Source organism: Loxodonta africana, chromosome 4, assembly GCF_030014295.1.
Source record: "Loxodonta africana isolate mLoxAfr1 chromosome 4, mLoxAfr1.hap2, whole genome shotgun sequence".
Classification (NCBI taxonomy): Eukaryota; Metazoa; Chordata; class Mammalia; order Proboscidea; family Elephantidae; genus Loxodonta; species Loxodonta africana.
Window position 1 is genome coordinate 7,708,817 of NC_087345.1, and position 16,075 is coordinate 7,724,891.

General features: G+C 52.1%; 1 protein-coding gene across 2 annotated transcripts in view; it reads left to right on the forward strand.

Moving 5' to 3' along the window:
- The window catches only part of PHF21B (PHD finger protein 21B), a 141,728-nt gene that overhangs the window by 100,318 nt on the left and 25,335 nt on the right, over nt 1–16,075 (forward strand). For both annotated transcript variants that reach the window (XM_064285212.1, XM_064285213.1), the window contains exons 3-5: nt 8,424–8,516; nt 10,244–10,594; nt 13,480–13,620. In XM_064285212.1, the coding sequence (XP_064141282.1) occupies nt 8,424–8,516; nt 10,244–10,594; nt 13,480–13,620 (585 nt within the window). The remainder of the gene's footprint in view (nt 1–8,423; nt 8,517–10,243; nt 10,595–13,479; nt 13,621–16,075) is intronic.

Below are 16,075 nucleotides of genomic sequence, written 5' to 3' on the forward strand. Positions count from 1 at the left end.
CGAGGCTTTCCGCCCTGGGAGAAGCAATACCTGTTCCATCGCACCTCCCCACCGTCTGTGCTGTGTCTGAGTTTCTCTGAGGTTTTCCGGACTGCCAAGGGACTCAGCCGGTGCAGGAAAAATGTGAAGTTGTCTTTGACTTTTACGGCTGTTTTCCCCCTATTACAATGCTTAGAGCTGTAAGTGTAGTCATAAGGAGCTCATTTATCTTGACGAAAGTGTGCCATAAACTGTCCGCGCTCATGGAACAGCCTCTGAGATGATTGTTCCTGCCGCTATCGATAAATTCCAGCTCGGAGCAGAAAGGTCAGCCCTTGCCAGATAAAATGTCTTTTCAGCTTGTTAATTAAAGGTTTATAAAGACGTGGGAGAACGCACGTGGGGACGCCTGAGAGCCCAGGGAAAGGCAAGTCACTGGAGATCTTAGGACATCGGAAGCCTGCATCACAATGACAGAGGATGGAGGGTCAGCCAGAGGTGATTTGGGGTTCCAGAAGCAGGGAAGCGGGGGGACCCTGCCTGGCAGCCTGTAACAAGCTCCTCCCAAAACCACAGGGCCATTGGGCTTTGGCTCAGAGGATCATCACCTTGTTGGTGCCCGGGGTGTAGGCCCTTGGTGAGCACAGCATCTGTCCCTCCCGCTTGCCTGGCACAGAGGGGACCCAAGTGCCAGAGGTCTCTCCACATTCGGACTTAGAAAGGTGCCAGTCCCTGGACTTCCTGGCAGTGGGTAGAAATGCCAGTGGTTGGTGGGGTCAGGGTCAGGCACCGGGATGGCACCAGGAGCCAGGTCAGAGTACTGTAGTTCATGGAGTTGACAGGTAAGTTGGGGTGCACCCAGAGGCTCTGTTTTTCCCACAGTCCTCTATGGGGATTGGCATGGTGGGTTGTTTCTTTCTTGTGTGGTTCCCGAGAACAAGGTCAAAGCCAAGCTCTCCCTGTCTCTCTCCCCAGCCCTCTCAGGGCCCAGCTCTCCACAGCCTCTGTCCATCTGTCCCTCTGAGCCCCCCTCCTTCCTCTTTTCCCTCCCTGATTGTGAATTCCTGAGGATGGATGTTCAGGAGTCGCCAGCGCCCCAGGTCAGGAGGGAAGGCCAAGCCCCGACCAGACAGGAAGGCTGAGAACCACATACTGGCCCTGTAAGACACATGGGCACAGAGAAAAGTTCCCAGCCAAGAATTTGTAGAAAGACGTGTGATCACACCAACGTGGGTGCCCAGGGAGACTGGTGACCAGTAACACCCAGAAGCAGACACACGTTGTGAGCCTCACACCCACCAGCATTGCCCACAGGAGCAGATTTACAGCAGAGAGGGACACGCAGGGGACTCACACAGGTGCACATGGGCTCGAGGAAGTATGTGCATGCGTACACACGAGCGCACACAGAACACGGCAGCGGCACACACGGCGCCCCCTCCTCCGCACTGGCTGCCATCTGGACATGTTTGGGGCATCTTAGCCAGACATACTACGCTAGGCAAGTGTGCTGCAAAAGACCTTTTAAAAGTGTTAAAGAGCCAAGATCTCGCTTTGAGGACTGAGGTGTGCCTGAACGAAGTCATTGGGTTTTCAATCGCCTCATGCATGCAAAAGCTGGACAGTGAATAAGGACGACTGAAGAATTCATGCCTTTAAGTCATGATGTTGGCAAAGAATGTTGAATATACCGTGGACTGCCAGAACAGCAAACAAATCTGTCTTGGAAGAAGTACAACTAGAATGCTCCTTAGAAGCAAGGAAAGCGAGACTGCGTCTCACGTACTTTGAACACGTTGTCAGGAGGAATCAGTCCCTGAAGAAGGACATCATGCTTGGTAAGGTAGAGGGTCAGCAAAAAAGACAAAGACCCTAAATGAAATGGACTGACACAGTGGCTGCAACAACGGGCTTAAACGTAGTAATGATTGTGAGGATGGCAAAGGACCAGGCAGTGTCCCGTTCTGTTGTACATAGGGCCACCATGAGTCGGAACCGACTAGATGGCACCTAACAACAAGCCAGAAGAAAGTCCCCAGGAAAGCAGGTCTGTTCCTGCTCCCTGGCTCCCAGGTCTTGGGTGCATTCTGGGTCCTGGGTTCTAGGGTCTTCTGGTCAACCCTCTACCCATGCCGGAATGCCTGCTCCCTGGAGGCCACTCAGCTTGGCCCACCCACTGCTGGTGGGGTGCTCACCCCAGGAAACCACTGGTGGGAAGTGCCCACGTGGACCGTCATTTATTTTTACTTAATTTATTGTGCTTTAAGTGAAAGTTTACGAATCAAGTCAGTCTCTCATACAGAAAATTATACACACCTTGCTGTGTACTCCTAGCTGCTCCCCTCCAAAGAGAAGGCACACTCCTCCGCTCCACCCTGTATTCCCCGTGTCCATTCAGCCAGCTCCTGTCCCCCTCTTCCTTCTCATCTTGCCACCAGACGGGAGTTGCCCACATAGTCTCACGTGTCTACTTGAGCCAAGAAGCTCACTCCTCACCAGTATCATCTGTCTTATAGTCCAGTCCAATTCCTGTCTGAAGAGTTGTCTTTGGGAATGGTTCCTGTCTTGGGCTAACAAAGGGTCTGGGGACCATGACCTCCAGGGCCCCTCCAGTCTCAGTCAGACCATAAGCCTGCTCTTCTTACAGGAATTTGAGACCTGCATGCCACTGTTGTGCTGCTGCATTGGGAATTCTCTGTTGTGTTCCCTGTTATAGCCGGGCGCCATGTAGTTCTTCTGGTCTCAGGCTGATGGAGTCTCTGGTTTATGTGGCCCTTTCTGTCCCGTAGGCTCATATTTGCCTTGTATCTTTGGTGTTCTTCATTCTCCTTTGTTCCAGGTGGGTTGAGACCAATTGATACATCTTAGATGGCTGTGTGCTAGCATTTAGGACCCCAGACGACACTCACCAAAGTGGGATGCAGAATGTTTTCTTGATACATTTTGTTCTGCCAGTTGACCTAGATGTCCCCTGAAACCATGGTCCCCAGACCCCTATCCCTGCTACTCTGTCCCTTAAGTGTTTGGTTGTATTCAGGAAACTTCTTAGCTTTCAGTTTAGCCCAGTTGTGCTGACTTCTCCTGTATTGTGTGTTGTCTTTCCCTTCACCTGAAATAATTCTTGTGTACTATCTAGTTAGCGAATACCCCTCTCCCTCCTTCCCCACCCTCGTAACCATCAAATAATATTTTCTTCTGTGTTTAATCTTTTTCCAGTCTTCTTATAATAGTGGTCATGCAATATTTGCCTTTCGCAACTAATTTCACTCAGCATAATGTCACGCGGACCTTTAGATTGTGGAACCTGCTAGAGGGACAGGCCAGTTGGTTCTCAACCTGAGGTCCCAGGTTGGCAGAACCATCTGGAAGCTTATGAATCAGGTGGCTGTTCTGTGCCAACCCCCCCCCCCCCCACCAACGGTCTGGGCTGGACCCGGAGTCTGGTGGCTGACAAGTTCATGGTGACACTGGTGTGTTGGTAGATCCAGTCAGGAGAAACTAGGCCTTCTCTGCTCACCCTGTTGCTGGCGGGATGGGGCCAGAGTGGGGGCAGAGCCCCTGTAACAGGAAGCGACCATTCCCAACCCCAGCATCTGTGTTTGGGAAAAGCGAGCAGTGCCTGGGACGCGGTTGCAGCCTCACTCACAAAGCCAGGGTCGCGGGGTTGGCTGAGGGACATAAAACCACATTAATAATCGAGATGCTTCCCCATAAAATGGTTGTGTCTGTTTTTAACACACTCTGCACTGCATTTGGAGCTCTGTTCCGACAAATGTCCTCAGTGAGTTTCCAGTCAGATGTGGATAACCCGGCTCCACCCAGAGAGGCTGGCAGCTGGCTTGAAGGAGCTGGGCCTCAGGAAGTCTGGCCCACTGGGGGCAGACGGCAGATTCGGGGAGGGGGAGCCATGCCATCACCCTCGGGAGAAGGAGCTCTGATCTGCAGGGTTTGAGACCCTCTGCTGTGTCATTTTGGTTTTATGCATTTTGGGGGTGGAGAGAAATGAAGTAAGGGGGGAGATAAGGAGGGGAGTTGGTTGAACAGCTTTATTGAGGTGTAATAGGGAAACAGTATACTTCACAAATCTGAAGTATACGATAGGATAAAACGGACACGTGCGTACAGCTGTGACACCGTAGCCAGATCAAGGTCGTGAACGTATTCTTCACCCCCGAAAACTTCCTCACACCCCTTTGTAATCCCTGTCTCCCACCCCACACCCCCAACCCCAGGCAAGCTCTGATCTGTTTTCTGTTACTGTCAATTAGTTCACATTTTCTAGAAATTGATATAAATAGTATCATACGTATTCTCTTTTTGGGGGGCTGTCTGGCGTCTTTCATTCAGCAGAATTACTTTGAGAGTCGTCCATAGCGTAGCGCGTGTCAACAACTCATTCCTTTTTATTGCTGAGTGACATTGCACCGTGTGGCTAGACCATGGTTTATCCGGGTACCTGTTGATGGACACCTGGGCTGTTCCCAGTCTTTGGCTGTTACCAGTAAAGACCCTTGAGCTTTTGGGTACAGGTCTTCGTATGGGCGTGTGCTTTCCTTTTTCTTGGGTAACGCTTAGGAGTGGGTGGGTCGGATGGTAAATGTATATTCTGCTTTTGAAGAAATTGCCGAGCGGTTTTCCAGAGTGGTTGCACCATTTTACATTCCCACCAGCATGTGTGAGAGTTGCGGTTGCTGCGTGTCCTCGCCAGCACTTGATCAGTCGTTGTTTGGTGTTTCATGGTAGAATTCTTGCCATCCAGGTAGGAGACCCGGGTTCGATTCTGGCCAGTACACCTCACGTGCAGCCATCACCTGCATCACTGGAGGCTTGCGTGTTGCTAGGACGCTGAACAGGCTTCAGCGGAGCTTCCAGACTAAGGTGGACGGGGAAGAAAGGCCTGGCGATCTGCTTCCAAAAATCAACTAATGAAAACCCGATGGATCACAGCAGTCCGAGCTGCAACCAGTCCTGGGATGGCATGGAACCTGGCCTGTTTGGTTCCATTGTGCTTGGGGTCCCCACGAGTGGGGGCCAACTTGACAGTGGCTAACAGCAAGTGCTTTATTACGGTTTTAATTTGCCTTTCCTAATAACTGGTGGTGTCTGGTGTCTTTTCACGTGCTTATTTGCTGTCATGTATCTTCTCTAATGATGTATTTATTCAAATCTTTTGCTCCTTTAATCTTATTATCGAGTGTCAGGAGTTCTTTTACATATTCTGGATACAAGTCTCTCATCAGATGGGTGATTTGCGAGTTTGTTTTTTTCCCCCCAAACTGTGGCTTGTTTTCTGATTCTCTTAACACCATCTTTCCAACTGCAGAAGTTCATAATTTTGTTGCAGTTCAGTTTATCAGTTTGTTCTTAGACGGATTCAGCTTTTGGTGTTCTATCTAAGAAGCCTTTGCTTGTTCAAGCATCGTTTGTGAAAAGACCATCGTTTTCCCACTGGATTCATTGTCCTTGGATCTTTGCTTGGATCTTTGTCAGTTGACCGTGTATGTGTGAGTCTGTTTGGCCTCACTTCTCTTCCCCTGAACTGTGTGTGTATCCTGACGCCAGTACCACCCTGTCTTCATTACTGTAGCTTTATAGTAGATCTTGAAATCAGGCAGGGCAAGCCCTTTGCCTTTGTTGGTTGGTGGTTACTTGTTTGTTTCAGGGTTGTTTTGCCTACTGTAGGTCCTTTGCATTTCAGTATACATTTTAGAATCATCTTGTCGATTTCTACCAAAAAACAAAGCCTGCTGAGATTCTGTTTGGGGCTGTATGGAATCTATAGTTCCGCTGGAGGAGAATTGATATCAGTACTGAGCTTTGCGATCTATGAATATGGTGTCTCTGTTTACTTTATAATTGTTTTTATCTCAGCGGCGTTTAGACGTTTTCAGTGTACAAGTTTTACACTTCTACTCAGATTTATCCGTGACTATTTCTTGATACCGTTGCAAATGGCGTTTTAATAGAATTTTCAGTTTCTGAATGTTGGTGACTAGTATATGGGAATACAGTTGCCTTTTGTATATCGATGTATCCTGCAGCCTAGCTAAGAGTCTTAGTTCTAACAGCATTTTTGGTAGATTCTGTAAGATTTCCTATGTAGATGATAATGTCATCTGCAAACAAACGCAGCTTTACTACTTCCTTTCTACCCTAGGTGCCTTTTTAAATTTTTCTTACCTATGGCACTGGCGGGGAGGGCCACGCGCTGTGTCCACCGTGAGCCATCCCCCAGGTTGCCTCTGGCTGGGAGAAGAGGCTGCTGAAGATGTACACGGGGCGTTACATTTCTTCTGCAGCAGGATCCTGGTCAAAAGGCGGGGAGATGCAGAACAGAACTTTGAATTCTCACAGATTCCAGACTTCCTGGAGATATAGAGGCTGGACGAACCCCCAAAACTATTGCCCTGGGATGATCTTTAAATCTTAATCCTAAACCAAAAATATTTCTTGAAGTCTTCTCTAAACCAAACAATAAAAAAAAGCAAACCCAGTGCCATCGAGTTGATTCTGACTCATAGTGACCCTATAGGACAGAGTAGAGCTGTCCCATAGAGTTTCCAAGGAGGGCCTGGTAGATTCGAACTGCTGACCCTTTGGTTAGCAGCCGTAGCACTTAACCACTATGCCACCAGGGTTTCTGAAGCCAAACAATAGTTGAGCTTAATTAGTAAAGAATGCCGGCCTTGAGCATTGTGCTTTTTTAAAGAACCGTCTATATGGGATCAAACTGACAATAGCAACTCTAAAGGTCAGATAGGAGGCTTAGGGGCAGTGAGTTTATGTTGACGGAGAAGGAACAACTCAGAAAAGGCGGGTGAGAATGGCTGCACAACTTGAGGAATGTAATCAGTGTTGCTGACTTGTCCCTGTAGAAACTGTTGAATTGGGCTATGTTCTGCTGTGTATACTTTCAACAATAATAAAAAATAGAATAAATTGTTTTTTAAAAAATGTACGGGGTGAATAGAGATACTGTCTGGGGAAGAACATGGGGAGGGAGGCTTGAATGGCTGCAAGTCCCCCAGAACCCAGGGACAGGGAGTACAGCCGGCTCCACAGTGCTGGGCGTCCAGGATCTGGCCCATATGCTGTGTCTTAGGTGGTTCCGGCTTCTCCTGCTTGCTCGCTCGCTTGCTCACTCGCTCTCTCGGCTGCTGAGAGCTCTATTGCGGTGGCATTGACTCAGCTTCTTCCTGCTCATCCCATCCCTCACCCTACCTCCCAGCTGGCCTTCTCTTGCTGGTGGCCTGCAGACGGGGCACGGCCTGCCCGTTGCCCACACAGAGTCGAGGTCTCCTGTATCACTAGAGAAGTGACCATGGCATGGCTGGCTTTGAGTCCAGTGGGCCTTATCCTCGGGGGCAGGCTCATGGGGTACAGACATGGCTGTCTGGAGCTGCCCCTTCAGCAGGGACTGTGAGCAGCGATGGTTCCCACAGAAGGAGACTTGGGGCAAGCAGGTGCCCAAAACACATCCCTGTGTTGTGTGGGCCTGGAGTCACTGAGAGGTTGTTCCCCTCTCCTCTCTCCAAATGCCCAGTCATTGCTGGCATGCCATCCCATGATGCATTGGACCAGTAAAAACCAGCCGCCGTCGAGTCAGCTCCGACTCATGGCGACCTTCCGTGTGTCAGTAAAACTGTGCTCCATAGGGTTTTCAGTGGCTTGACTTTTCAGAAGTGGATAGCCAAGCCTGTCCTCCAAGGCGCCTCTGGGTAGACTTGAACCTGCAGCCTTTCAGTTAGCAGCCATGATACATTGGCGAAAGCCCCGAATGGGAGGGGGTGCTGGATTCAAGGGCTGTGTCAGGGCGTGCCCAAGTCCCTCCTCCTCCCCAAACCCCACTTTCTGAGGAATGTAGTGGGGTTGTGGATCAAGGACCTGAAAAATACCTCTACCTGAATTAATGCTCTCCAGCCATTGTGCAGGGGTGATTGGAAAGGTTGTAGCAACGTTGGGAAATCTTAACCCGTATCATTAAGAAAAAGTAGAAATGTTGTTGGGTGTCGGCTTGTCGATTCCAACTCACAGAGATCCTATAGGACAGAGTAGAATTGCCCTGTAGGGTTTCCAAGGCTGTAATCTGATGGGAGCAGATCGCCAGGTCTTTTCTCCCACCAAGCCACTGCTGGGTTCAAACCACTGACAGGTTGCAACGTCCACTGACAGGTTGCAACGTTCTATGTATAGCTATGTAAAAAAAAAAAAAAAATTTAAAAACAGAAACTACTATATAACAAGGAATGGATGTAAAAAAAAAAAAAAGAGAGAATGATTGTTTTCTGGGGGTGCTATTCTTTTTATTTCTCTAGTTTCCAAAATTTCTTCCATGAACACATACTACTTTTGTGATGAGAGAAATCCTAATCAAAGAGAGACAAATGGAGATGGCTCTCCCAGGCCCCACCTGGCCTCAGCCCACCACCCTCTCTGTCTCGCAGGCTTTGGGAACCACCACTGCAGTGCCTGTCACTGGTCCTCAGGTCAGCTCCTTGCAGAGGTTGGCCGGGCAAGGAGCAGCAGTGCTACCTCAGGTAAGCTGCCCCGCAGCGGGCCACGGGCTGCCTGTTGTCTGCCTGTCTCCTCTCTGGATTCTGGTCCGTATTAGTCTCCTTGCTGCTGCTGTAACACAAACAGCAGGAGCCGGTGGCTTGAAGGAACAGACATCGACTGACGGTTCTGGACATTAACGTCCACATCGGGGTCTCGCCCGGGTCGACTCCTTCCTTGTCGGTTGGCTGCCCCCGTGTTCCTCAGCTGCCTGGCGATCCTCACGTGACACCTGCGTTCCCCCATTTGTGCTCGCTGCTGTACCTAATTTGTTTTTATACCTCAGAAGTGATGAGGTTTAGGACCCACCCTACATCGTATGGCCTCATTAACATACAGAGAAAGCCCTGTTTTCAAACAGGATCACATCCACGGGTACAGGGGTTGGGATTCCAGCTCATATTTGGGGGCACACAATTCAATCCATAACGTAATCCCATCAGCACTGCACTGTCAGGTGGGCGCTGAGCTGGGGGGGACCCTGCTCTTGGGGTCTCTCCCTTGGCTGTGCCTTCCCTTCTCAGCTTCCTCTGCCCACTCTTCAATGGAGACAATTGGACCAGATCGTGTTTTCCACATGGGAGGAATTTTGAAATCAATTTAGTGGGTCATAACCAGATTTTTTTTTTTTTTTTTAATGAAATAAACTAGGCTAGGCTAGACTAGAAAACATCAAGCTGCATCAGAAGCGTTGTTTCTCGAACTGTTTGCGCCTCTTCTGGGTCACGATGTAACGCGTGTTTTTAACTGTGGGTCACAGTGGAGGAAGTGACGAGACGATGCCTTTTGGGAGGCCGCGTAGATGCTGGGGCCCGGTGCCCTGGGCTCCACCCCAGGAGGCCATCGTCCTGGGCTTGCCACTTTGGACGGGTCACTGGGCCTCATAACCGTTCTGGCCTGAGCACCTCATTTCAGGGGCCTCACACAGGAACCCCCTTCCTGGTGGCTGCAAGCTTGAATCCGCCGACATGAAGCGTTTATCACAGCGCCTGGTGCAGGGCAAATGCCTGCTGATTATTAACCCGTGCCCTTATTGTCACTAACTCAGCTTCACTGAGCACCTGCTGTGTACCTGAGCACAGGTGTTGGCCCAAGGCTGCACGGGTCCTGGAGTAGCCAGGACTGGCCGTGACCTGACCCCCTCATGGGCTGCCCGCGTCAGCCCACAAAGCCCTTAGACTCCCTTGTTTTATGTGGGCTTCTTATTACCAGTCACACGTGTATAGTCCTGTGATTTTCACAGGGGACATGCCAGCAACCCCCACCCAGATCAGGAGGCAGGACTGTGCAGGGTCCGCAGCCTACAGCCCCTCTGGACCCTGACCCGCTGCCGGGCAGCACCCTCCAACCTCCGGCGCCAAGGCTGACCCTGCCTGTGTTGGGACTTGGCATGTGCAGATTGGAACTGAACGGACCCCCCTGCCACGTGCCTCCTCTCTGCTCCCCCTTTTCGTTGATGCAGAGGGCCTTAGCCTGAGAGGCTTCCCCTGAACCCCTGGGGCCATCTGCTGCAAGCCCAGGACACGGAGCATCGGGGGCTTGGCTGAGTGCCCCAGGCTCTCTGTGCTGCTGTCCCTTCACCTCTGCCATGGGACATCACAGTCGCTGTCCGTTCCTGAGTCCTGGCTCTGCTCAGGGCTGTCCCTCCATGCACCTCTCGAGCTATCGCTCTGCCTGTCTGTCTGACCATGCATCTGTCCCTTACCCCCAGGTTAGGCCAAAGACTCTGATTCCAGACAGCCTCCCAGTCACCCCGGGCCGGGACCGGCCCCCCAAGCAGCCCCCAACTTTCCAGAAGGCCACTGTGGTCAGTATCAAGAACCCCAGCCCGGCCCTCCCCACTGCCAACAACACCGTCAGCCATGTGCCAGCGCCCGGCAACCAGCCCCAGGCCCGCGCCGAGCCCGCCACTGTCACCTCTCCTCTGAGCAGCGCCGGCGTGGCCTACGCCATCATCTCCACCTCCCCCAGCAATGCCACCGCCATCACCCCCAGCACCACTGTGTCTGTGGTCAGCGACAGCATCAAAGTCCAGCCCCTCCTCATCAGTGCCGACAACAAGGTGAGTGCCCCGGGGCCAGCTCCAGGGAGGGTGTGCCACACACACTGTGCAGGGGTCCCAGAGGGGCCGGAGGAACGAGACCCGGGCTGAACCAGGCTGGCCAGGTGATGGAGTGAATGAGCAGAGGTGTGAGTGGACGATGGGATGGGATGCGATGGGATGGGATGGGTGGGTGGACGGACGGACGGACGGATGGATGGAATTAATGAATTGGCACATGAGTGAATGGGGTATGAATGAATGATTCTGTGCTTACAAGAATATGCGGCTGAATGAATTAATACGAACGGACAAAGAATGACTGGTTGATGGTTGCCTTACCCCGTTCACTGGATTATTGACGAACGTGTGGGTGGATGAGTGAGTGGGGAAGAGCTCCATGCTGGTGGGGTCAGAGCCGAGCACTTTTTTAGACCCCAGGTGCTGGAATGGAAAATCTCCTATGATTTGTTTTGCCAGGATTTAAGGCTAAGACCCTCTTCCTGTTCCCCTCCGACCTGCCTTGTGATCGCGGCTAGGTGAGGGCTCCAGGACCATGTAAAACCCCAACCAAACAGTTGCCGTCGAGTTGACTCTAATTCATGGCGACCCCATATGTGTCAGAGTAGAAGTGTGTTCCACAGGGTTTTCAAGGGCCGATTTTTTGGAAGTAGATCCTCAGGCCTTTCTTCCGAGGCACCTCTGGGCGGACCTGAGCCTCCAAGCTGCTGGTTAGTAGCTGAGTGCATCAACTGTGTGCACTAGTATCATTTCCTAGGTTGGGCCTCTTCACCTCTGTCTTGGTCACCTAGTGCTGCTATCACAGGAATACCACGGGTGGATGGCTTTAACAAAGAGAAGTTTATTTTCTTACAGTCCAGCAGGCTAGAAGTCCAAATTCAGGTTGCTGGCTCCAGGGGAAGGCTTTGGAGGAAGGTCCTTGTCATCAATCTTCCCTCGATCTGGGAGCATCTCAGTGCACAAATCTGAGGTCTAAAGGATGTGCTCTGCTCCCGGCACTGCTTTCATGGTGGCGGGAGGTCCCCATATCTCTCTGTTGGCTTCTCTCTTTATATCTCAAAAGAGATTGGCTTAAGACACTATCTAATCTCATAGGTCTCATCAACATAACTGCCACCAATCTACCTCATTACATTATAGTGATAGGATTTACAAGACATAGGGAAATCACTTCAGATGACAAAACGGTAGACGATCATACAATAGTGGGAATCACAACCTAGCCAAGTTGACAGATATTTTGGGGGGACACAGTTCAATCCATGACACCCTCTGTCCCCATTCAAGGCCTGCTGTCCACCAGGCCATCCCGTCTGACCAGTGTCCCTTCTGTATTCCATCCCAAATGTTTACTCGACTTTCACGCAACCGTATGTTATTGCATAACGTGTATTTCTACGAGTTTCATGCTTTCAAGTCCTCCTGCCCTCTAACGGTGTCCTCGAACATGGTGCCTGCTTCAGAGGGGGAGCTTAGCAGAAGCTTGTTGAACGAATGTGCTTGTCTCTCAACAGCCACAGCAGCACTCAGTGTTGACGTTTTAAACGCTTTTTGCTCGTTCACTAGATGTGAACAGGCCCCTCGTTGTCGTAAGTTGGATTCCTTTGGTTATTGTTAAGCATGGCTGTTTTCCCTGTATATTTAAAGAAGTCCACCTCCTGATGTATGACTGGTTTGTCTTTTTTCTATTGGGAATCTCAGTGTATTTCTTACCTTGAATATAAAAAAGGGGCACTTTTTCCCCAGCCTGAGAATTCTAGGGTTTTAAAAAGCTGATACAAAGGAGAGCAAAGTGGTCTCCCGTAAGCCGGCCAAGTAAGCCAGCCAAGAAAAGGCTTGCAGTTTTTCTTGGTGCTTAAGAGCCTTAAAGTCACAAGACAGTCACCACATGTTCTTAGAAGTTCACGTTCGCGTGGTGCCTGGCTGGGCCAGACCTGGCTGCCAGCTTTTCCCGGGATCCATGAAGGAGACAGTTCTTCCCAAGTCCCTGTGCAGAAACATAAAGTGAAACCGTTGAGTGACAGGGACGGCCACTGGAAGGACTTCCCACCCCGGGAGAGGCTGAGCTGGGTACCTTGATTTCAGACTTGGTTCTTAGCCTCAGATCCTTCCTTTGATCAAACCAAATTTTATCCTGGACCCCAGGAAGGCTGGGCAAAGTGGGGCCACCCTGGGTGAGGCTCAGTGGGGTCTGGAGCCCACCCTGGCCCCACTTTCCCCACCCCTCCCCACCCCCAGGATGGGCAGGGCCCCTCAGGTCAGAGTAGGAGAACTGAGGAGTCATTCCACCCCTTCCCAGACCAGGTTTGGGGGCCTGAGACACTGGCCTGGGGGCTCATGGGACTGGCTGGGGAAGTGGGCGGGCCCTGGAAGCTGCAGCCAGATAGACCTCATGACGTGCCAGCCCCCCGCCCCCCCACTCCACTTTCTGACTTGAAGACCTCAGGCAGGGGGTAGACTGATCCCTCTCTGCCTCAGTTTACCTGCATTTGAGCTGGGGATAAACAGACCAGCCTCCCTGGAGCCCATGCACCTGAATCTTCTCAGTTTCCAAGGAGGTGGGTGTTGGGAAGATTTCGCTGATGAGGAAGCTGAGGCTCAGAGAGACCAAGTGACCTCTCCAAGGCCACACAGCTGGGAAACAAGGGTGGGGCAGGATCTGAACCCAGACCTTCCTGCTCCTCTCTCAGCCCTTGTACAAGGTGGAAAGTGTCGTTGGGGGCAGGAACAGCCAGGTGGAGGTGTCCTGCAGAGCGGGGACCTCGGCACAAGCTCCTCGCTCCCCTTGATCTGCCCTGGCCTGCTCACCCCTCTGGCAGACAAGTCCGGCCCTTCCCGGCCCCCGCCCCCCGCCCAGGCGCCCCTCACTCCACCACCTCTTCCAGGTTATCATCATTCAGCCTCAAGTGCAGACGCAGCCCGAGAGCTCGGGGGAGCCACGGCCGCCCACGGAGGAGCCATCTCAGGGAGCTCAGGCCACCAAAAAGAAAAAGGAAGACAGGCCCCCGGGCCAGGAGAACCCCGAGGTAGGGCAGCAACCCCGGCCTGATGCAGGGGTTGGGGCGGGGCCTTGTGCAGGGAGTGGGACCTGTGTGCCAGGGGTGGGGCCTTGCAATGGGCGGGGCCTTGCAATGGGTGGGGCCTTGTACAGGGGTAGGGCAGGACCTTGTGCAAGAGGTGGAGCCTGTATGTGGGGCGGGCAAGCGGGGAGGGCCTGTGTGCCAGGGGTGGGGCCTGTGTCCAGAGGCTGGGCCTGTGTGCTAGGTGGCTAGGTGGGGACCAGGAACCCTGAAGCAGAGTGTCCAGACTCTGCTCAGGCTGTGGTCCCCTGGTCTGGGGGCTGCTCTAGCAGGCGGTACTGTGCAGGGGGTGGGGATGGGCACCTCACTTTGGGCATCGTCCTGACAAGCCCACAGGCTCCCAGGCCTGGGACTGGTCTCAGCAAGCCATCTCGGACTCTCCAGGGTTTGTCCACCCAGAGACAGCGTGGCGTTACGGTTAGAGCAGATTCTAGAACAGACTAGATTTGCAGCCCACGCTGCCGAATCAGATCCTGGGCACATCACTATTTACTCTTCTGTAAAATGGGCATAATGATTGTTCTTTCCTGGGGTTTTTGGGAGGACTCCATGGGTTAGTATTTGCAAAGCCCCATAAACAGTGCTTGGGAGGTACTGTGGGCTGTTACGCAGCATTGTAGGGGCCCCAGCATTGGGCCCTGCCCTCTCTCAAGGCCCCTCAGTCCGAGAGGGGGGCTGTCACGCCCCTTGGACCTAGAACAGCTTCTTGCCTTTCCCTCTGTCTGTCCTCCACCAAGCATGAGCATCTGAAAGGCAGAGCCCTGATGCCTTAGATGTCAGCTGCCCACAGCTGGCGTGGTCCCCTGAAGGTCCCTGTAGAACTTTCTGGAAACTGTACATAGCACCATCTCACCAGCCCCCACCTAAAGGAGGAGGAGTGAATAGGCTTTTATTGCCCCATCCTGATAGCCTGGCCCTGGTGGTGCAGTGGTTAAGCTCTGTACTGCTAAAGGGAAAGTTTGGTGATTTGAACCTACCCTGCGGCTCCATGGGAGGAAGACCTGGCGATCTGCTCCTGTAAAGATGACACCCGAGGAAACTGTGTGGGGCAGTTCTGCTCTGTCGCATGGGGTCACTATGAGTTGAAAACTGAAAACAACAATACGTGGCTAACACACAGTCACCAGCGCTGATGGAGGTAGAAGAGATGGAAACTCATTCAAGGCCATTGTTTGTTGAACTTTTGACTACAGCCAGCGACAGTCCTGTACTTGGCGTTGCTGCTTGCATCCCCAGCCGTAATCAACCCTGCGGACCCTGTGTTCTCTGCTCTGTGCCCTTTTCCGTGTGATCCCCCTACCTGGCTCATTCTTCTCTCCCTGCCAGACCCCCACTTAGCCTCCAAGATTCTGTCCAGACGTTATCACTTCCAGGGGTCTTCCCTGACCTCCCTGTGCCACAATAGGCTTAAGAGGCTCCTGCAGCTTTTTTTCATCAATATGTTGTCATTATCACAGGGAGGGGCTCACTCACCCATTCATTCATTCATCACACCCATCTTAGCTCTGCCCTGTGCCGAGGGCTGAGGATACCGTGATGGGCAGAGGTCGTCTTCACCCTGGAGAGACTCACTTTACGGGCAGAGACGGGCATGGCCACAGAAGACCCTGATGGGTCAAAAAAGTGTTGTGTCATCAGAGAATTACAAATTAAGAGCTGTGGGCGATCAGGGCAGGGAGACAGCCAGGTTTCCCTCTGGGAGGACTGGGAAAGCTTTATAGAGGGACATGGTTTGTCAGGACTGGAGGAATCAGGAGGAGCCCTGGTGGCGCGGTGGTTAAGAGCTACGGTTGCTAACCACAAGGTCGGCAGTTCGAATCTGCCAGCTGCTTCTTGGAAATGCAACGGGGCAGTTCTGCACTGCCCTATAGGGTCACTGAGTCAGAATTGAGTGGATGGGTTTGGGTTTTTTTGAGTAGTAGGTAGGATTTTGGCAGGGGAGCCAGAGGTAGGAGGGCTGTGAGGTGGAGGCAGGGCTGGATTACCCAGTAAGCAAGGTACACGCAGGTCCGATTGTGCCTTCCCACCAATCTGCAGTGTACAATTTCACCTGTCCGCCACCACATTAACAATGTGGCAAATCACATGTGAAATTGCTAGCCACAGATTAGCAAGTAAATACAGTGAAGCCTTGCGTACCTTGCGCAATACAAAACTGTGCATACCATTCTTACAGGTTAACCCAACCCCGAGTGGAGGGTACTGTGTGGGCAGTGGCGCGGAAGGTCAGCCGCTCTGTTTGGACTGCGGGTGGGGAGTGCCTGGGTGGTACAAACAGTTAACATGCTCGGCTGCTAACCAAGAGGTTGGAGGTTCGAGCCCACCCAGATGAGGCTCAGAAGAAAAATTGTCTACTTGCGAAAAATCAGCTTTGCAAACCCTGTGGAGTGCAATCCTACTC